The 24055-nt window shown below is 37.7% G+C and overlaps 1 protein-coding gene across 4 annotated transcripts in view; it reads right to left on the reverse strand.

Annotated features, from left to right (window-relative positions):
* The window catches only part of SHROOM2 (shroom family member 2), a 240094-nt gene extending 216898 nt beyond the window's left edge, over positions 1 to 23196 (reverse strand). For 3 of the 4 annotated variants that reach the window (XM_072614406.1, XM_072614405.1, XM_072614404.1), the window contains exon 1: positions 20686 to 22287. In XM_072614406.1, coding sequence (XP_072470507.1) covers positions 20686 to 20919 — 234 coding nt within the window. In that variant the 5' untranslated portion in view covers positions 20920 to 22287. The other variant, XM_072614409.1, reaches the window with a different exon arrangement.
* Positions 23197 to 24055: the final 859 nt, after the last annotated feature.

Here is a 24055-nt window from a genome sequence, read left to right on the forward strand (position 1 = left end):
AAACAATTGAGTAAGTGACGTCTGGCTGAGGTACCAAGCACAGGAGTAGAGTGACAGAAAACCATTAAGTCTTAAATGCCAAGCTATAAGAGTGTAATGATCCTGGAGGCAACAGGGAGCCATTGAAGGTTTTTGAATTGTAGAAAGGTACAATCAAACCTTCACATTGTTATGAAAATTATTCTGACAGCTATGTAACTAGAAATAAGACAAATTATAAAGTCTGGAAACCAAGAAATTGCAAGAATCCAGATAAGACCTCAACTAGAGCTGTGGCAATGTAAATTAAAAGGGATGGTAAGATTTAATACGTATTCCAGAGGTAGATCAGGCATGGGATTTGTAGAGGGGAATGGGAAGGAATTATGAAAGAATTAAAGATGGGGCTCTGAGCATGAGTGGCTGAAAAGATTGTGGTACAATAATAAAAATAAAGAAACTAGAAGAGGAGGTAAGTTTTGAGGGGAAGATGAGTTCAGTTTTGGTTAAGGCAACATTGAAGTTCCAGGAGGACGCAACCAGTAAATGGACATATGTATCTAATAGAAAATGTAGAAGTAGAGCTGAGGTGGAAGACTGGAAATGAGTATACCTCTTTAAGAGTTACCTGAATACAGGTGATAATTTAAGTAACTGGAGTAGAAAAGTTGCCAATGAAGACTACCAAGGTCAGAGCTGTGGGGTGGGGTGGGGATGCTAGGTTCCTCTCCATAGTTACCTTATCTCCGCTTTATATGTGATGCATATATATACACACACACATATATGTACATATCTCTTATCTTACATTTGTCACATATACCTATATATGTACATTATCTCTGCTTTGTATGTGCCATATATATGCATATGTATTTACATGTTGTCTCATTAGTATTTAAGTTCCTTGAGGGCAGCACTATGTCTCATCATCTCTACATCCTCAGAGCCTAGCTTATAGTAGGTACTTAATGTTTGATTGATACTCATGATCTCAGTAACTGTAGGTGTTCACTCCGAGAGCACCGATCATAACCTATCCAGATTTTCATACTCTGTACTAGTTTTCCATGGTCTTCCGTAGACTCTTCACCAAAGAACTACTCAATATGCTGGAGGCTTTCATTTAGGTATTTTAACATCACAAGAATACCCACTGTAGCATATGGCCTAGTCATCTGTTGTCCTTTGCTACATGACCTACTTTTCCAATCATACATTTCCCAGATGATATCTTTTGCACCTATTGATGCATACGTCATTGGAACTATGATGCAACCTATTTATGTCCACCATCTGTCTCTTTATTGTCCTCTAGGTGACCCACATTTTTTTTCAGAGATTGTGGTGTTCCACTATTAGCAGTCATACCACATTACTGGAAGACTTGATATTTATAGTAATCTGGTGTATGATAAACCCAATGATCCAAGGTTTTGGAACAAAAACATTATTTCACAAAAACAGTTGGGAAAACTAGAACACGGTATGGGAGAAACTAGATGTAGTTCAACATCTCACACCATATACCAAGATTAGGTCAAAATGGATACATGATTTATACACAAAGGATGACAACAAATTAGGAGAACATAGAATAGTTTACTTGTCAGATCTGTTGATTAGGGGAAAATTTATGATCAAACAAGAGATAAGAGAGCATTATAGAAAGTAAAACAGATAACTGGTTATATAAAATTTAAAAGTTTTAGCACAAGCACAACCAAAATCATAAGGGAAGCAGAAAACTGGGAAAAAATTTTGCAACAAGCATCTCTGATGAAGGCCTTATTTGTCAAATATAGAGAACTGAGGCTAATTTATAAAAATACAAGTCATTCCCCGATTGATAGATGGTCAAAAGATATGAAATGGCAGTTTTCAGACAAAGAAATCAAAGCTATCTATGATCATATGAGAAAATGCTCTAAATCACCACTTTTTAGAGAAATGCAAATTATAACAACTTTGAGGTACCACCTCACACCTATCAGATTGGCAAATATGACAAAAAAGGAAAATGATGAATGTTGGAGAGGATGTGGGAAAACTGGGACATTAATACACTATTGGTGGGATTGTGAACTGATTCAACCATTCTGAAGAGCAATTTGGAACTATGCCCAAAGGGCTTTAAAACTGCGTACACCATTTGATCCAATAATGCCACTGCTAGGTCTATACCCCAAAGACAAAAAAAGGGGTGGGGGTCAGGACTTATTTGTACAAAATATTTATAGCAGCTCTTTTTGTGGTGGCTAAGAATTGGAAATCAAAGGGATGCCCATCAATTGGGGAATGGCTAAACAAGCTGTGTTTTATGATTGTAATGGACAAACAGGATGATTTCAGAAAAATCTGGAAAGACTTACATGAACTGATGCAAAGTGAACAAAATAAGAAGAATGTTATACACAGTAACAGCAATATTCAATGAAAAAATCTGAATGACTTAGCAATTCTCAGCAATACAATGATCCAAGAAAATCCCTAATGAGGAAGCATATTATCTGCCTCCAGAGAAACAACTGAATTATTTGAATACGGACTGAAGCATGTTATTTTTCCACTTTCTTTGCTGCATTCTTTTTCTTTTATTCAAGTCTTCCTGTACAAAATGACTAATATGGAAATGTTTTACATGATTGCACATGTATAACCTATATCAGATTGCTTACCATCTCAGGGAGAACGGAGGGATAGAATTTGGAACTCAAAACTTTAAAAAAATATATTTAAAATTGTTTTAGCAAGTAATTTGGGGGGAAATAAAATATATATATTTTAACATTTTTAGTAGGGGCTAATTGCAAAAAAAGACGAGTGGTATTTAAAGAATGAATTTTTCTGGAAATATTTTGTGTCCAGAAATTGGGGAGATGACTGAAGAAATTATGATATGTTAAATGTGAGTAATACATTATAGGAAAACAATGAATATGAAGAATCCACAGAAACTTGGGAAGACTGATGAAGAGTGATCTAAGCAGAACCAAGAAAACAATAAAGGAAAACAACATTAAAAGAAATCAGAGCTTAGATCAATGCAATTTTCAGTCTTGATTCCAGAAAAAAGATAACAAAACATACTTTCCTCCTCCTCAGAAGTAAACTATATGAGGAATGAGGCATATATGGTTCAAATATGGTCACTGCATCAGTTCTGTCTCTGTTCAACTGTTGAAGGAGAATAAGTACAGTATTGGGAAGTAATGTTTAAAAGGTCATCAATAAAACACTTGAAAACATGAATTTTATGTTACTGAACAGCCTGGGACAGTTGAAAGCTCTGCACAATTTTCCAATGCAACCCCCTTCTCTCTACTCACACAGTTGTCACCCAGACACAGGACCTCATCACTTCATCCCTGGAAACTGCAACAACATTTTCTGGCAACAATCTCCCTGCCTGCAGTCTCTCTCCACTCTAAGCCCTCCTCTGCTGACCTTCCAAAGAGATTTTTCTAAAGCCCAAGTCTGCCCAAGTCATCCCCTATTTAATAAAGTCCAGTGGGTTCCTATTATCTCCAGGATCAAATATAAATCAAATCTTTGGCATTTACAGCCATTCACAAGCAGGTCCCTTCCTATCTTTCCATCTTCTTACACTTTACTACTCCTTTCTAGGTACTTTACAACCCAGAAACATCTGTCTTCTCATAGTTCCTTGAACACAATACTTCCCATCTCCTTGCCTTTTCATTGACTGTCAACTAGTCTCTGGAATGCTGTCCCTCTTCACCTCCACCTCCTAGATTCCCTGAAGATTTGGCTCAAATATTACTTTTTGCAGGAGATCTTTAAGGGATATTTTGCATCCCCAATACCTTCCCTCTCAGATTACCTTCCATCTACTACGTATATATCTTGTATGGACAGAGTTGTTTGTATATTTTCTCTCCCATGAGATTTTGAGTAACTTGAGAGCAGGAACTGGTTTTCCTTTCTTTGTATCCCCACTACTTATCACAGTGCCTGAAACACAGTAAATGCTTCATAAATGCTTTTTGACCAACAGCACACTTTCTTCTTCCTGTTTTATTCTGGACCCAGTTTACTGTCCCTTTGAAATATCTGTGCAGGAAAGATATTAGAAAGAACTAATTAAATAGCCTGTTTATTTAGCTACATCATATCCTAGCAACAGGCATTCTTTGTCAATCCCATTTTCCTTGGATATATTTTTGAGCCAATCTTTTGAATGATCATGGACTTCACTGAGTTACTTTCTGAGCCTTGGTACAATCAGTATAATAATATCTGGGTAACTTCACCATCTATATGATATTCAAATCTTTCTTTCAATTTATATCTGTAGAGATAAAGACAGAAATGATTAGCTTTTTATGAGCATACGTCTCCTGGTTTATGCCTCACTTGATAAAAACAGAGGATCACTAAAATCAATTATGCTTATATGATCTTAACATATGCATGAGATATCTCTTTGAAAAGCCTTAAAGACTACATTTTGCTCCACGAAATCAAATGCTTGTTTATAATCCACCAGCCGTAGGATTGTGTACTCTCAGTACCTCTCAGTCAAGTATGTTACTATAAACATGTACTCCATTAAAGAAAAGTACTTGTAAAAGCCTCCTTGTTCTATATTCATTAAAGATACCCTCAAAATACACACAGTTCACTCTCAAAAATGAGTTGATAAAATAGCCTATCAACATAGCTCTCCCTCCAGCCAGGACGCCCTCCCTACCCCACAACAGGGAGATAGGTGGAACCACAATGGAAAGAGCACTAGACTTGGAATCAGGAAGACTCAAGTTCAACCTCAGACACTTACTAGCTTCTAACTATGGACAAGTTACTTAATCTCCTCCTCTGTAAAATGGGGATAATAAAAGCACCTACTCTCCATGATTCTTGTGAGGATAAAATGAAGTATTTTTAAAGGGCTTTATAAACGTTCAAGTAGTACCTAAATGCTGGCTATCATCGTCATCAAACTGAGAACTTAACAAAGAATAACCAACATAGAGGAGTTTGCCAAAGGGCCCCAAAATTGGACCAAGCATGGCAGCAAGATGACAAAATGTTTTAGGGGAAGGAACCTTGTGCTGTGATAACAAGCAAGAAAGATTTGGCTGAATATGTTTCTTGTTTTGGAAAAACTGCATAATACACAATTAAAACAGACTCAGTCACAAACAAGATGAAAGGGACTTGAATTTATGCTTTTCCAAGATATACTATCAACTGGAAAGCTGATGGACCCCAAATGAGCCAAAGTTTTAAAAGGCAAATGGCGCCTCCAAAAAAGAAAGTATGGGCAAACAGCTCACAATTTGGAGGAGCATTTTTTAAAATTCAACTTATTTTTCAATGAACAATATTTTCTTTTCCTCCCACCTCCTCTAAAGTTGAAAAAAAAAACTTATAACAAATAAGCAAAACTAACACCCCAAACTGGCCATGTCCAAAAATATATTTCTTATTCTGCATCTTGAGTCCCTCACTATTCTGTCAAGTAGGTAGAGAATGGGGAACATGTATCATCCTCATTAGCCCCTGGGGATCATTGTTTGGTCACAGGGTAGATCCAACAGAGTTCTGAAGTCTTTCAAAGTTGTTTGTCTTTCCAATATTTCTGCTATTGTATCAACTGTTCTCCTGATTCTGCTTTTAATTCATTACTGAATTGTTCACACAAGCCTTTCTGGGTTTCTTTAAAACTGCCCCTTTTGTAATTTCTTACGACCCAAATGTATTCCATTACATTCCTATACCTTAATTTGTTCAGCCATTCACCAATTGATGGGGCATCATCTCAGTTTCCATTACTTTGCCACTACAAAAGAACTATCATGAATATTTTTGTACATACAAGTCCTTTTATTTTAATGACTTTGGGGAACAGACATAGTAGTAGTATCAACTGGTCAAAAGAAATACACTTTTTAATGACTTTTGGAGAATGGTTCCAAATAACTTTCTAGAATCATCAAACCTGGATTGGATTTGGCTAGAACAATTCACAGATCTACCAACTGTGCAGTAATGTATCTGTTTTCCCACATCCCCTACAACATTTGTCTTTTTCCATTTTGTCATCTTTGCCAATCTAATGGGTGTGATATGGAAACTCAGATGTGTTTTTTCCCAGGGCTGTTGATATGCTGAATTTCTTCCTTTCAGAACTTCCTGTTCATATCCTTTAACCATATATCAATTGGGGTATAGCTCTTATTGTTATAAATTTAAATTAATTCCTTATATATCCTTTATCAGAGAAATATGCTGCAAATATTTTTTAAAGAATATTATGCAATGTTCAGTCATGAGATTAAGAATACTGAACTACATGTGAACATAAGACAAAAAGAGAATATTCTGTTTTGTCAGATGAAGAAACTGTAAAGAAATTATTAGAAAGCAGAGAGCATCAAATTGGCTCAATGAAGAGGAAAATCAAAGCTGCATAGCCCAAAGAGGTATAAAGGCAATAAAAGAGTGAAGGAAAGGATAATGTAACTAGTTGAGGTGGTTTTACAAGTCACAGCCAATGTCAACAAAGTCAAATGTGGCAATACGTAGAGAGGCGAAGGTAATTAACAAAATAATCACAAGTCATACAAAAAAGGGTACCCGGAGAAAACATGTAGAGACGCAGCAAGATTCTATCTTGCAAGGCAGTAATATTCGATGGAAAATGGTCTTTGATGATCTGAGATGATTATATTATAAAGATTTTTCAAGTATACAAGTAACTGATTTGAATACAAGAAGTTGACTTAATTTTCTTGTTTTTACTTTGACCCTGCTCATTTGTATTTAACAAATACAGATCTGTACTTATGCAAATTCAGATGTCATGTTAAATCAGTCTCAAAAAATTGTGATTTTAAAAATGTTTATAACAAAACAATTCTTGCTGACAAATGCTCTTTCAACTTTCAGATTTCTTAAAAATGACTTGCTGATTTATATTTGCTCTTATGCCATTCCTTTACTAATCAAGCTAAAGAACATTATTTTCTTTCAAGCGCTACAAATAGTTTCCAGAGTAGCATTAAAGAATAATTTTAAAACACTAATATGAATCTAATAGAATAAATCTCATGTTCCTTGGGTACATCAAGGAGGTTATTTCTGAATAAGTGGAGCTTTCATTATTTGTAATCACACCACTAAATTTTTATTAAACCATACTTTGAATATTGCTAAAAAAAAAAAAAAAGAATTTTTAAAAGATCATCTCGGGCAACAGAGAAAACAAGTGTCAAGCATAATTCAAAACACTTGAAATATCTGTAGTTGTCCTTTGGAATGCATTATATGGTATTTTGTTTTAGTTTTCTGGAAGAAGACTCATCTATTCCATCTTGTTTTCCTTACACTGATATTAAAATTAGCTTGCATTCCACAATTACACACTGACAGTAGAAAAGGCCATCCAATTACATGATAAAAATTCAACAGGTCATAGAGAAGTCCTATGCTGATCATCAGGACATGACTGTATCTTTAGTTTGTCTCTCTTTCACTCTTCAGCAAACTACCAATAAGTTTTCTGTGTGAAAAAGTAAGTGAAAATCAAAAGAAAGGCATTTGGCTACAGGGTTAGTAATTTTGTAAATTAAAACATTTATGCAAGCCAGAGCCAGAAGGCATAGGATGATAGATACATTCTAAGTAGCCAATAAAAAATATAAAATCTTTCCTTTTGTCCCTTCAGTTGTACAGCTGGTTAGAGTTCTGTGGGTGTTTTGATTACTTTCCTCCCAAATACTGGTTACTGCCAAATGAGGAAGAAAACACCTACTAGACTAGTAGTAAAATGTTCATCAACCTATTGGGGCATCTGTGATGCAAAAATCTGTTTCTACATCAGCACAGGAAACACATAATAAATTCAAAACATCAGTATGTTTTATGTTTTCAAGCTTAGAAATTTTCTCTAAAAACTTTCATCCTAGAACTCAAACATCTAAACATGACTGAAATAACCAAAATTGACACACACAAAAATGGTACGCATTTAACAAATGTTAGTGTTCAATTTGGCCTTTGTTCCTGTTTTTGTTTTTTGAGGATGTCCTTCTACAAAAAGCTCAAATTAAAGATGTAAAATAATTTTTAAAACCATGTCATTTTTTCCTATAAGCAGGATTCACAAATTAAAACTCCCTTAAACTGTAAGTGTAGCTTCATAGTAGGAAAAAAGAATAAGGCAGTAACCTTGGGGCCAGAAAACGTATGTTCAAGTCCTAATTCTGTGTCTTCAGACAAGTCCCTCCAACTTTCTCAACTTCAGTTTTCTCATCTACAAACAAGCTGTAATAGTATTTTCACTGCCCATCTCACAGGGCTGTTAGGAAGGCTGCGGGAAAGAACACTGCTCTTGGCATCTCCCTGAGATACTTACTAGCTGAGTATCACCACTCATGTCACCTAAACCTCTCAGAGTTTCAGGTTTGGCATCATCTGTAAAATAAGGGTGATCACAGCATCTACCTCCCAGAGTAGATGTGAAGATCAAATGAGACAATGTGTGTAAATGGCTTTGCAAAGTTTAAAGTTGCATATAAATATGAGCTAGCATTATGAAAGTACTATAAACCTAAAAAGTGCTACATAAAGGTGAATTATCATAACCTGAATCCAGGGAATGATCCACAGAATAATTCCCAGAGCAACATTCAACCTGCTCATATTCAAACACTAGTCTACACAGACTAATCTTTAGTCAGAAACTACATTCATCAAGCTGCCTCTTTTGGATAGGTTTTGGTGAGTTTTTTTTGTTGTTGATTTTTTTAGGCAATTTGATGATCAGTTGGATAGGTTCGGAACAAACCATGGCATTTGAAGGTAATGGCATATAACTCCACTATAAAGAATAGAGCACTTACACAACATGATTCAGAGAGAAGACAGAATAAACAAAATGACACAACTATATTTTAAAAAGATTCAGCCTCCATTCAGAAGGTCAATGATGAAGCATGTTACCTAATTCCTTGACAAAAAGGTGATGCTCTCAAAAAGTACAGAATGAAACAAATATTTGGCAATGTGTGGATATTTAACTTAACAGTATTTTTTTTACAAAGATTGTACATTTCTTTTTTACTTGGAGGGGAAAAGGGCTATAATAATGTTGCCCCTTTTCAAAAATAAAAGAAAGCAGGTCACTGAAATATTTTTTTCATGCACAGAGAAGAAAAGAAGTAAAGTCAGAAGCTTTGAAACTAACATATTGAATTTATTATATACTTTTTTTTATAAAAAAGAGGCAAGCTGTATATAAGAGATTTATGGTTTCACATATAACTCTCTTTTTCTATTCTACTTTGAATATGGAAAAGCTCTTTTTTGGTATTCAAGTTCAGAATAAAAAAAATAATAAAACAGAGGCTATAACAAGAAGGAACAAAAATTTGTCAGCTACTAGGATAATGGTCATGACGTGCTCAAAACTGAAGAACACATCCTCTTCGTTATCAATAAACTACCGAAGCAAAAAGTAATGTGTCTCTAGTTGAAATTAGGCTATTGGTGAATTTTGTTTAACTTAATTGTATGTTGGGGAACGTCTTGATTATTTAAACTTCCTTTTGTTTTTTTGTTTTTATTAAGAGATTACAGAAGGTTAATCGTAGTTTTTCTGAATTCAGACAAACCATCAAGACAGTCCTCTTCCGAACCACAACCATTGACATAATTAAGTACACATACAACTAACTTCCCCTACCTCATCTCCTGTGAAGGTCCCTGCGGTAAAGAAGGCCTTTCACGGTACCTGCTTTGAAAGCTCCTCGACCATATTTTGGCCAGAATCCACATCAGAAATGGATGTTACTTACTATCCTAAATAGGGAAGCAAGTAACTATTGGAGCCTATCTGCAGTGAGCATTTTAAATGCTGGAGTTAAAGTTATCTTAGACACTATAGTTAAAATGACACGATGTATTTGATTAATTTTATGAAAACAGCTCAAAATGTTACCTCTTCTCAGAAACATTCTACTTTTGTTCTGCTTGATCTTTACATAATTTATTACTTATTACTCTACAAGACTTTGCAGCAGCTATTGGCTAGAAGTACTTTCAGCTAGATCTTTTCCTTCCTAAGGACCACAGAAAGGGACACTCTTTACAACTTAATGACTGAAGATTTTATGAATAATTCTCCCCCTCAGAGAAAAAGAAATGCTTTTGCATTAAATTCCAGAATTATAAACCATAGGATCCAAATGCAACATACAAAATACCTGAATCTTTTAAAGTATTAGAATAATTTTTTTCCTACAGATATATATTTATCCAAATGGAAGCATGCTATGTCCGCATGTATATTTTTACATACAAGCCTGTATATGTATATGTACATTATATATATGTGGAAAGAGAAAAAGAGGATGGGGAGGAAAGGGGGAGAAAAAGAAAGATGAGGAAGAAAGACAAAGAAGAGACAGAGAGAAGCAGAGAAAAATAAAGGGAGAGACAGAGAGAATAAACAAACACAAACACAACTTAAGGTAATAGCTCCAAAATGGGAAATAATCCTTCTCAAATAGACCCATATTAGGGGACAATGTTGCCACAGAGGTAGTGCAGGTAAAGTTAAAAAGGTCAATAAGCAGGAGAGTCTGGTAAAGGTTAACTTTGGGCTTATATCTATCATTTGCAATACCTGCCTTTCAGATCTTTGGTCAACTCAAAAACCTTGGCTCAAATAATAGATAGATAAATAAAGGAATGAATGATGCCCACTCCTAACTGCAATCTTTGAAAAATAAATGAGGCAAAACTTGAATAAAAGTCTATTCAGTATTTTTCTCCTGCTAAAGATAGTCAATTAAAACCATGTCACAAATGTGCAATGAACAAAAGTGCTAGTGAGTTGGCAAGGATTCTCTTAAATTTCCCTAAGAACTCAGCTACAAATCCAAGTTTATTTGCATACTGACACAGAACACTTCTGGCAAAAAGGACAACTATAAAATTCTCTATCCATAGAGATACCCAGTACGTCACAAGTAAAGAAATGAATTTTCTGTAGCAATGAACAATGAACGTAAGTGAAGAAATCCCAGATCAATGGCTAGCTAGTTATAACAAACTCACAAGGAATATTTAAATTCTTATTGGTTATAGGTCACTCCTTATCATGCTACCATACTTTTCATGTGAAAAGAGGGGAAATTTTTTTAACTTGTCAGGATGTTTTTAAAAATCACAACTGAACCACAAAGTTTTCATTCCTTGTGTTACATAAATATGATACATAGTTTAAAAAAGTTTTTGACGACAGTTAATACCCTTAGCATTTTTAGCACATGAGCCAAGTTAAATTAACACCTGGGAGAAGGGGAGAAAAATCCAGCAATGAAAATGTAATGCCTCATACTTGGCATCAATTTAATATATAATTTTCAGGAAAGCTGCCATCCCCCTCATACTCTCGTTCCCCAACACCCAACCCAATGAAACTGTGATGATGGGAATGGAGGAGAGCACAGTGAATTTATAATGAAGGAAATTGCAATTGAGGCTTTGAGTAGCAATTTGTGGGCAAAAACTACAGCTTTTCAACTGGCACCAAACCTGGCAAATAATAGTTATATAGTAAATGTTGCAACTTAATTTAAAGCAATTCAGCCAGAATAATCAATTCTCTCACAAGTCTTTTGTGCCTTTCATTCAAAAGGAGAAGAAATATTCATCTCTTTCTACTAACTTAAATATGGTACTCTACTTGGCACTCCTTATATATATATTTAAGGCCATAAAACAAGATATGACTCCATGAATTTTAAGAATTCTAAATTTGTTTATGTGTAGTTTCAGATTACCATCATGTAGACAATTTGTCAACATTCCTACTAGTGTTTTAGAGCTGCATGTAGATGGTACTCCCACAGTTTTGTTGAATATTCAACTACCCTTAAAACACAGCATAGATTTTAATGCATTTACACTGTAACTCTAAATATTATGTTTAAAATAATTTTGCCCAAAAACTATTTTTTTAATTGCTAAAACTTCTCATAGGACCACTGAATCACAAAATGTTGAGTCAGAATGTACCTCAACAATCATTTTGTCCAACCCCTTACCCCAAAAAGAACTGTTACCACATAACCAAAAATTTTCCATTCAGGCTTTACTATAAGACATCCATAAAAGAGGAACCCATTACCTAATGGGGCAACTCCTTCCATTTTTGAATTGTTCTGTCGGGAGATTTTTCCAGATATCCTAAATTTACTTCATTGCAGTTTCTACCAGTTCTACCAGTTGATACTATACGGCCCAGCCAGATAAATCTGATCCCTCTTCCAACTGAAAACCTTTCAAATACTGAAGACAGTGATGATTGATGTTCCCCCTGAGCCCTCTTCACAATAAACATCCCCAGTTCTTTCAACTAGCTTCCTATAGCATGGATTTAAAACTCTTCACCATGCCCTTCCCTGGAACAGTCTTCTATTGTCTTAACCTCAATGCAATAAGTAAATATGTATCGGTATACAAAAATACGGCTGGTGTAGTAGAAAGAGAGCAGGATCTTATGTCAGAATACGTTGGTTTGATTGAGTCTCTAGCTCAGATACTGCCTACGCATCTGACTTTGGACAAGTCACTTCACCTTTGTAATTCTCGTTACCCTCACCTGTAAAATGAGTTTAGAATAAACTGTAAAGATCTTTTTTCAGCTTTAAATCTTATGATCTCTACAGCTCATTCTGTAAGGAGTAATTTAAATAACGTCAAAAGTACATGGGATCTTTCTACTTCAAGGAGACCCCATGCAATACAAAAAAGCTTTCAAGATAACACAATCTGGCATTTGAGATCCTACGAGCTATCAACCTAATCTCCCTTTAAAACCTTATCTCCCACTACATGGGCCTTGCACTGTGGCCAAACTTGTACCTCTTTCAACATACCCCACATTTTCTAGCCTCTCTATCTTTTCTCATGCTGTTTCTGTCGCCAGGAGTGTCATCTCCCTCTCTTTCAACTACAACCCATTTCATCCAAATTTTATCCTCTTTTCAATATTTGGTCCAAAAATGTTCTATCTCATCCATGAGGGTGGAAATCAAGACTTCATGAAGTCTTTGCTCTGAATACCTACAGCAATCTTCTTATAATATTTACCTTATTCTATCCTTTATCATATTTATCTTGTGTATTTGTTTTCCCTCCCCTACCAGATTATAAACTCTCCAAAGGGGATATTTTACTATCTTTTGCAAACTCACTATTATCTCCTACTCCCATCATAGTAACACATTTTATTCTATTAAACTCTGATCAGCCAAAGAAAAGATTTTAGCAACTGAAAGACAAACTATATAGCAGCGTATGTCAGAAGCATGTAACTTCAACTGGGGAATCTAAGCAACTAAAACTTTACCCAATAATTCCAGTACTCAGTACTGCTCTGGAAACAAGAGCTCAAAGTCTTTTACTATTCAACTCAGCAAGATTTACCAAGTCCCTACTATGTGTAAGATACTGTTGTATTAGGTAAATAAACTTGGTTGTGAAACCTCACATTAATTGTTTCTGCTGTGCTTAAAACATTCAACTAAACAATTTGACCAATGGGGGAGTCCCCTTTAATGAATCACAACTGCTTGAATAAGTATTTTACACAAGCATGACACAGATGGAATCAAGTACATTAAAAAGTGTTGCCACAGCACCAAGAAAGAATGTAAGAAGTAAGTTCCACAATGGCCCGGCAAATCAGTGTGGCCTTAAAATCCAACCAATCAGGAGCTGACTACCCCTCCAGAAACAGGCAGACTAGGGTCCAGGGAAACTGCTCAGTAATCTCAGCTGTCCTACTGAAGCTGACAAGACATTTGGGGACAACGACATGGGCAGTATGGTAGCATAGAGGTAGTTGGGTGTGATGGATAGAAAGCTGGACTTGGAGCTAGGAAGATCTCAGATCACGTCCCACAGAGCACATACTATGTAATCCTGAGCAACTCAATTAAAGTCTCAGTACTGGAGAGCAGCACTTCTCAAACTTTTTGGTCATTTCCACTTTTAAAAATTGCTGAGGACTCCAAAAGCTTTTATTTATGTGTGTTATGTCTACTGATATTTACTCAATTAGAAATTTAAGCAAATGCATTTTAGAAATTACTTCATTTTCAGACAGCAATAATAAAACATTAACACAAATAACATTTTTAGGAAACAGTATTATACAAAACAAAAAATAGAGAATGGAAATTTTTTCTTTATATACTTTCAAATATTTGCAAATCTCATGTCCTACTGGAAGACAGCAAGATTCTCATCTCTGTTTCTTCATTCAATCTTATTGCGATACTTGTTTTGGTTGAAATATATGAAAAACTGGCCTCATGCAGGTATGTAGTTGGAAAAGGGAGGAGTATTTTAATAACCTTTCCAGGTAATTGTGGATATTCATCTTTGTTATTATACCAAAACTTAACAGTGGTTTCTCAAAATACGAGTTACAATTCAGATCCTGAAACCATATCAATGAATGAATGAGAGTGAAAAGGAAAAGTAATTTTTTAGGTTTATTAGGAAAACAGTTTTGACTTCTCAGACCCATTGGGATTCTCAGACCACGCTTTGGTTCCTTTAGGCTCTAGGGACCTTTTCAATATTTCAAATTTCAGAGAAGATTTACTATCAGCATTGCTAGAGGAAGGTTATCTCCTTATCTGGAAATTCCAGTATCAGTGAAATCACAGATTCTATCCCTATCCCTATGACACGGATACAAGAAAGCAAAATACAAGACAGACTATGGAAGGGCAAGGAATAGTTCCAAAGTGCTCCAGGTAAAATCAGGGAAGGAGTGCTCATTTTCAGCTGGTTTCATAGAAGAGGTGGCCCTTGAGGTAAGTCTTGAATGTTGGTACAGCCGTCATGGTCACAGAAAGGGAGGAAAAGCAGGATGAAAACAGCTGTTCTTTTTGATCATGCGGTAAAGTATGTGATGGAGAAAAGTATGAAATTAAAATGGAAAAGTAAGCTGGAGTCAGATTTGGAGGATATTAAATAAGAATTGGAAATAAAGTGGGTAACCATTGACTTGGGAATGGCTGAATAAATTTTGGAATAGGAGCTTAAAGAAATATCATTAAAACATAAGGAATGCCAAAAAGGACAGATTCTAAGAAACTTCAGAATACTGTATGAACCAACACAGAGGGAATTGATCAGAACCAAGAGCTAAATCTATATATTGATTACATGGTAAAGAACAACAACTTGAAAAGGCTTCTTTGATTCTAATAAAATACAATAACAAATCCCAGATCTACAAGATAGATGAAGCTTGCCTCCTACCTCTTGACAAAGAAGTGATAAAACTATAGATACGAAATAAGACATACATTTTCAGAAGTTACATAGAAAACAGATTTTTTTTTTTTGCTTGACTATGCCTATTTCTAAGTAGGGAAGGCTTTTATTAGGAAAAGAGGGTAGGATGGGATGGAAAGGATTAGGGACAGTAATCTAATTTTTTTTTTTTACAGAAAAGGGAAAGAAATGTCAATGAAACCAATAAACACCAAAAAAAAGTAAAATGAAGTTCAGAAGGGAACACAGTGTTGCTACTACCATGGTTAAGTTAATGCACACTTTAAAAAACATGTACATGGTAGATTCATGGTTTCATATATAATCCTGCTTTTCTGTCCTCTGTATATGGAAATATTCATGTTTGCTGATGACCATCAAATTTGAAATATTAACATTTTTAAATGCCAAATTAAGAAGCTGTTATGATAGCAATATAAATTTGAGTTAGAAAGCATTGTAAAGTCCATCTAATCCAAACCCTTTAATTAATGTTGAGATTTAGAGAGGATAAGTGATTGCCCAAGGTCAGAAAGGGAGTAATAAAAGTGGGACTTGAACCCAGGTCCTATGACTCTTTCCACTGTACTATGGGCCATCTCATCCTAAGAAAGATAAAAATGTCCATGAAGACAAGTGACTCAGCAAAGCTGCCTACTCATTTCCAAAAGGTCCATTACGTTCATCCCATGCTTTGGTATTAAATTCAAAAATTTAAGAAATATACTCTTATCCAGAACTTTTGGGTCCAAAAGACCCCCAAAATATTAATTCCTAGTATGTAAGTCTCCAAAGAAGTTAGGCTATTTCTAGGAATCTGTGTCCTCTGACAAGGTGTTAAGTGGCTCAAAGGATGACAATCTAAATCGACAGTACTCACTCAGCCTAAAATTGACCCATTTCCTAAAGGTCAGCCTAAAAGCCAACTTAACTCCAGAGTAGTGCTTTACTCAGATATAGGCAAGAACTGGAAGAGATTTTAAAATAAAAGGGTCAAGGCAAATTTTATCAAGTCATTCTTCTCCTGAGGCACTTCTAGGTAATACTATTATTAAAGCTAGGCACCTCACATTTTAAGAAGTCAACTGGGAACTGTGCCTCATTCATACTAAAACATTCCTCTAACAGCAGGGTGCTTGCTAACACCAAACTAGTGTATTTAATACTTACTCAAGAATACCTCCTAATGAATCACCAACTATCATTTCCTGTAGCATTTCCTTTTCAAGAACTAACCAAACCTGATTTAGCTTAGCAGAACGGTGAGAGAGATGTGTGAACAAAATTCTTGAATAAATCACAACTCTTATCTAACACAAAGATGCAGCTTCTGATCCACCCCTTGGAAGAGTATATGGCACGGAGTTTTGTTTTGTTTATTTCAAAAAGAGGGGACAGATTTTTCCTGAATAATTCATGTTCTACCCATCAGTATCTTTTAGAAATTAGGCTCTTTTCCCTGAAGTTTCACATTAAATTCAAAGTGTAACTTACAGAAAATTATAAGTTTTCACTGCATAGTACCATAGGTACGGCAGAATTAGAGTGGGATACCATTGCTCTCTAATTATACATATCCTAACCAGTCAAATTATGTTCTCTGAAATATCAACTATACATAGTAAAATATATGTATGACATAAAACACGGTTAGCATGTGTTACCTTGAATCCTATCCTCACACCAGAATCACAAATGTGTCCCAATATATTTCATCCTTCCTCACATTATCTGAGATTTATCTTTACGCATGTTTTGTGAATAATCTATTTGAGATTTCCCTAATCCTCTAGATTCACTTGTAAAAGAAATAGTCATACCAAGTTCAGGCTACAAATTTCCTTACACAGTATTTAAGTTCTGTATTTTGTTAACCCCTTTCATTAGAGGGCCTTGCTATGCTTTACACACATTCTCTCCTGAATTCTTAGGATGCCACACTAAAGGGAGGCAGTATACTATTACTAACTTCAATTTTCTGATGTTAAAACAGAGACCCCATCAGACTACCCACGTCCATACACTATATCCCCAATAATAAATGCTAGCTATTTATGAAGAAAAACTTCAAACCAAGCAGTTCTTTCTTTCCTTCTCTCTTTCAGTCCACATGATGTAAATGAAGCAAGTATTTGTTTTAGTGTTTGCTATGTAAATAAAACCCTCTGCCACCACCAGAGCTTGGCGTTACTGGGCTCAAAGAAAAAAAATGCCTTTCACAAAAAACATTTGTGTCACCAGATGTCTCCAAACATACCACCATAAAGGTCAAATGAGACTTGGGGGAAAGGATGAATAAAAACTTTAGATTTTTAGGACATCTTGAATATAAAATACAAGTCGAATTCTGAAAGGTCCAGTAATTGTCTCATTTCAAATGACTAAAGCAACGTGTGTGTGTGTATGTGTGTGTGTGTGTGTGTGTGTGTGTATTTCTGGAAAAAGGATCAGAATGCAATCCACACCACTGTATTATCAAGTAAAAGATGTGAATTCTAGTCTTTTACCAAAGATCTTTGGGGGCTCTTGGGCAAACCCCAGGCTCATAGGATGAGAGATGCCCCAACCCCATTTTACAGATGTCTGAGACCCAGAGGTCACAGGATCGTAGGTCTAGAATTAAAGGGCACTGAAGAGGCAATGTTGTCCAACCCCTCATACTAGAGATGAGAAAATTGAGGCCAAGAAACATTAAATGATTTTGCCCGAAGTCACATCAGAAGATGAATCTGAACATGGTACCTGGGATTCCAGAGTCAATGCTACTTCTACTGTAACACTGTAGAACTGCCTCTCTGGTCTTGGTCTTTAAAATTAGAAATCAGCAAATTCTTATTACATCCGCACTATGGATAAACTGTAGATAATATTTTACCTGCCGGAAGTCAAGGCAAGTAGATCACTTACAAACCAAACTCAGAACAGTTACAAAGACACAGAAAAATTAATTGTTCAGACCTAACTAAGAGGAAGAAATCATACCAATTTCCACAGGTGAGGAAACTACCTCTACCAATGCAATTTGGCACCTTCTCTACAACATGAGGCTTAGCCAACTTGCACCAGGTCACAGAACCAGGTTCTCCTGACTTCATAGCTAAGTCTCTAGTCATAAACTACACTGCCTCTCCAATGTGTGATTTGGTTTTTTAAAATAATTCAATTGTGAGACAATCATGCCTCATTTCTCCAAGACCTTGACTCAGGACACAGTATATCACCAACTTTCCTAACTACAAGGAAATAAGTGTATTTTCCTTCTAAACTCCACCTCTAAAGTTCTCTCAGATCCCCAGAATTTAACCAAACTGGAGAATAAAAGCAAACTGCCAAATAGTACTCTAAAAGTTCTTGCCACATACAGTTCACCAGGTTTTTACTATTACTCAGAGTTCCCTAAAACAAGGGCATCTACAACAGGTAAAGTAGAAGACATATGTGAATATACAAGGTTACTTGGAAAAGTTAGGGTGGGCTACTGGGGCTCTCCCGTCCATTATTGTTTTTAGCAGTAATGTCAAATTGAAATTAGAAGCTGGTTTATGCTTTTCCAATAAGTATACAATGAGATATGCTGTATCTCAATACACCACCACAATCAAGTGTACTTTAAACAATGCATTATATTTAAAAAAAAAAAAAACCAATGTACATATCTATATGTGACAGTCTCACAAAATAAGCATAAATTTTATTAATCAGGAATACTCCTGAAGATGAGTGATATTGGTCATGTAGGGCACTGATGCTTATGGATGATGATAGATATAAATTTGCATGTGTGAATACACACAAAACACACTGGTTCAATATATAAGTATTTTATTTCAGCCCATATTCTTCCAAAGGATCCAATTAAGTAAATTTAAGACAAAACATAACCATCCTGGGATAACAGCAATGGCTTCTTTTCTAAGGTTGTATATAAAATCAAAATTGTATTGAATAAATCTCCCAGGGGAATTCCCTATTGTTGCCACACCTTCACAAAAAGCCTTACAGTCACAGTAGGGTTATTTGGGTAACAAAGCAATACCCCTCCCTAGACTACAGTCACTTCAAGCACACAAAGTTAGGGCTCCCAAGAATTCTTCCGGCAGCAGAGAGGAAGGAATGTGGAGTAAACCAGCAAGTCACCTTCAAAAGCTGCTGGTAGCCAACAATTTTTACATTTTAAAAGGGACTTTGGCCTTTTGGTAAGCTTTAGCTAAAGCCTCCACTTAGAAATCAACCCGCAAACTATTTTAACAGGGGAGTTGCTTCGCATAAATATAATTAAGCAAACAAGAAACTGCACATTCAAATGTGTCCTTTTATCTTATCTTGGAGTAGCAGAGGAACCAAGAATTTAAGTGCGTTTCCTGGTGTCTTGTGGTTTTACAGGTTCAGCTCTAGTATAATTCTCCAAAAAGCAACTCAAGTCACTACCAAATTGTCAGGAAAAGTTCCTTCCGGTGAACTGAAAGCAATGAAAAAAAATCTGGAGCCATACTTGCAGGGGGGAAAAAGCTTAGGTGTTCTCTACAGGTCTGATTATTAAAAGCAGAAAATTGATAGTATTTATCAGTACATATTTATATATTGATTAAGAAGCAAGAGGTAACCCCAACAGTTCCTGGATTGGGTATTGGTGGGGAAGGGGAGTCTAAGAACCTCTGATTCATTGCCAAGTCTTTCTCTCCCTCTTCTACCTCTTCCCCCATCCCACCAATCTTTGCTTCTGAGCTCTTAAGAACTAGTTGTCCTTTCAATACAGGTGCAGACCACTGACAGGGAAGGGAAGGGAAAAGGCGTAAAGGGCAAAACCGCAGTGCACTATCAGGGAGAAAGGGAGGGTAGAAATGGGGGCCAGGGGGGAGCAAGGACGCTAAAACCCCTCCTCATAGCGGTATGCATCCGAGCTGGGAACCCGACAAAAATCTAATATATCTTAAAAAATAAAACCAAAATTCGAATCCAAAGTGGAACTTTTTTTTTACGCTAACCTACCTGTTCCCTTTAATAAAATGATGCTTACGATCTTTTAAATCCTAAGGCAAAATCCACAAGCCACGCTTATCTCGAAAATAGAGGCTTAACTTCGGCTACTGTTGCACAACTCCCCTCACTAACACCTAGGCTAGTCCACTAGGCATTAACAATAGTTACTAAGTATCATGGTACTATCCCTAGTCTACGATTGTCATGTGGGGAAAGAAGGAGGCGCGCGATGTAAGTATCCCAGCGCAGAAACAAGCCCAGCTTCAGAAACTTCTGGAGTTCATCCCCCCAGTACCCACCCCTAGTGAAAAATGAGGGTCTTGAGCCAAAGCTCCCTGCCCTCCCCCGATCCTTCCCAGCCCTTCACCTTCGCGTAATTCCTGGACGCTGGCTTACCTTGGTAATGATCAGAGGCTCTCCGTGTTCTTTCCCTCCTTTCAAGGTGAACCCCCAGGGAGCCCCCCCAGTCAGCAACACTTCCACCAGCCGGTGCCCGTCCGTGCCCCTGGGCTCCAGCACCATCATCAGAGGCTGCGGCGGCTGCCCCGGCTCCGCGAACAAGGGGTTGAGCCGGGGATCTTTGTCTGGGAATCGCTCCTGCCGACTGCCTCGGGTCTCCGCGTTCTCCATGGCGCTCCGGGAGCGCAGCGGCCGTGAGAGCTCGCCTCCCGGCCCCAGCGCCCTGAGCAACTGGCCCGCCGCCGAGCTAGGAGCCGTGGAGCAGCGAGCACCGGTCCCGGCCCGAGTCCATGAAGGCTGCGCGTAACCACCCTCCCTCACCTCTCAACCTCTCCGTCTGCGGCCCCCTCCCCCTCCTCTCTTCTGGCCCAGATCCGGTTTTATTGGGCCAAAAGAAGGGAACGGAGGGATGGAAGGGGAGGAGAAGACTGAGGGTCTGGAGCGAACTGCTAGCCACCGAAAGGAATTTACAGACTTGAGCAGCAACTTCTGGAAAGCGTGGTTAACTCATAAAAGCAGAGGCATGGGGAGGGGGAGAGGGGTGCGTGCCAGCGTGAATGTGTGTGTATGTGTGTGTGTGTGTGTGTGTGTGTCCGCGCGTTCGTCTGTGTCAGTTGCAATTCCAGGGCTACAGTAGCGAGGGCCAACTAGAAGCGAAGGGGGAGGAGAACCGAGGGACAAATAGCTGGAAGGGGGAGGGGGCAAAATCACAAAAGGGTTTGCTTTGGCTCTCCGGCGCGAGGAGTCTCCACCAAGTTTCCTCAAAAACCCAACTTCCCGAAGGGAATGGACTCTGCTGCCCTGGGGGTCTGCAAATCTTTAACTCTCTCGTTCCCCTCCCCTTCAGCCTAGGATTGCTAACTCCGGGGCCTCTGGAACCCTGCTCTCTAGTTTTCCACATTTCCCTTTCGGTCTGCCCTGTGCTGGGACTTTTGGGGGTTGTAGGACCCGGGGTTGCTGCCGCCTCCGCCCCAGATCACCCTAGGTCATCAGTACCAGAGGGCAGGAGAAAGGCAGGTGAAGTGTGCCAGGTCTCCTGCCCACCCTCTTCCTCCTCCAAGCTCTTTAGCCAAAAGTGGCTGACTCAGGGGGAGGATCTCGAGGTCGACCCCAGTCCCACACTTCTCTCAACTCTTTCCCCCACCTTCCCCCTGCCCCCCACTTTCTCCTGGGTTGGGCTGCAGCCCCAGGCCATGCGCTGAGTTTCCCAAAAGCCAGGCCTTGAAACTATTGAAGGGCGGGGGCGCAGGGGGAAGGGGGAACGGAGTGAAAGAGGAGTGGAGACGGGGAGAAGGTGGGAGTGAGAAGGGAGAACCAGGATTTGGCCCAAAAGTAATTTGTAGAGAAATGAGAGAGTGCAGTGAAGGCAAGACTACAGTAGCTGTTCCAAGAGCAAGAAAAGAGAAAGGTCCAGGAGAGGGGATCGTAGGTGTCCTAAAGCTCCCCCCGGGTAGCTAGCCCTCCATCTTGGGCTAGAGCTAGACTCCTCCCCGTCTCTGCCCAGAGAGCTACCTGCGGGGATCTGGAAAGGCCCGCCTCCCCCCAGGCTCCCTTTACCTCCCACTTCCTTTGTTCCGGTCGATCCACCTCCTCGTCGGGTTTCTAGCGCTACCTGTGGGAGGAGCCACGTGGAGGTAGGCCCGGGGCGGGAGAGTTCTGAGGCCCCCCGGGGAGCTGGGAGCCGAAAAGTGGCTCCCCGGCTCGGGTGGGACTCGCAGGTGCGGGCTACCGGTGTAACAGCGCCTCGGGAGGATCAGGAAACTCCCCTGGAACTTATTTAATTTTGTATTTTAAAATACATGCTGATGTTTCAAGTAACAAGAAAGGTGTTACTGTTTGTAGAAGACATCCTCCCAATTTTTTTGAACCCAAAGATTAACGGTTTAATTCCTTCCCTTTCCCCAAACTGAATCCCATGACTTTTTTGGTTAAACCTGTTTTTTCTCAGTAGGGTGCACCCCCAACACTTTTTAAAGAGATTACTCTTCACATCTTTCTAATTTCCCAAATAAATAAACATTCCTCCATACTGACCCATTTGATCAGTGTTTCCTTGTTATGGGGCAAGCCAACCCACGAACACCTATTTCTTTATAAATTTGTTGTTATAATGAATTCAAATAGTACAATACAGTATCTGGCATCCATCCCAACTGCCCACTCAGAAATATCTTTAAAGAGACGAGACAGAACAAGAATGATTTACTGACATCTACAAGAAAAATTCACACCCTCAACACAAATTTCCCCTTCCACCTCCTGAATTGATCATTGTTGTACATTTTATAGTCTTTTGGTACAAATGTTGTATTTACTAGAGAGGAAGACTTCCCATTACAAACTCATTTTTACTCCTAACATTTGTGAGATGGTGCCATTATGACTGAAAGTCTCCATATCTTCCTTCATTACCAAAGTGAGGAAATATATTTTGGATTGAACTTAGTGGATTTAATTTTAAATTTAGAAAATTGTTGATGAAAAATATAACCATGTCTTCTAACTACTTTCCAACTCCCTAACAATTCAAAACCCAAAGGAATATATGCATATATATATTGCATTATGTACATGCATATATATAAAATGTAATATAGGCATAAATGTACCATTATGGTATCGAAATATTTCAATACCATCCATATAAGTAATATTTTTACTCCTCTTTGTAGAAACCTAAAAGTAGCTTGAATTTGAGGCTAGTAAAAGACCTTCTGCTTTCTACAAAACACTTGTCAATTTTTTCCACAGTTTAGCATTTGATTTCAGTGTATAGTCTTAAACTGTTCTTTGATTTCTTTCAAACATTAATCTTCTCTCAGCAATTTTATTATAGCTCCTGGAAGACAAGAGCATCTTATACTTCTAGAGAATTCTCTCACAGCTTCCAAACAGTATGGGATATCAGGTACATATTAAGTAGCCAGAAAATATTTAGAATCATAGAATGTTTGGTGTTTAAGGAAAAGTAGAAACAATCTACTCTAACCCCCTCATTTTACATTAAAGGAAATTTGAGGCCTAGAAACATTTAAGTGGCTTGCCCAAATCTTTGTCTCTCCTTTTAAGACAATTGTTTCTCCTTTTACCTAGTTTTAAGTAAAATGTCTCATCAGGGAGTTAGTTCCCTGTAACAGTAAAATCATAGGTCCATTTTCCATCCCTATCCTGAATGAGTTAAGGACCAGAGAATTTGAACTGTCTTAGGTCCAACTCAGATAAGATACTGAAGCATAGATGGGGATCATAGAGAAGAACAAAGATATAATAAATTTAACAACTATAATAAGTTTATTCCTTGCCATTC

The sequence above is a fragment of the Notamacropus eugenii genome, chromosome 5 (genome assembly GCF_028372415.1).
Source record: "Notamacropus eugenii isolate mMacEug1 chromosome 5, mMacEug1.pri_v2, whole genome shotgun sequence".
Taxonomy (NCBI): Eukaryota; Metazoa; Chordata; class Mammalia; order Diprotodontia; family Macropodidae; genus Notamacropus; species Notamacropus eugenii.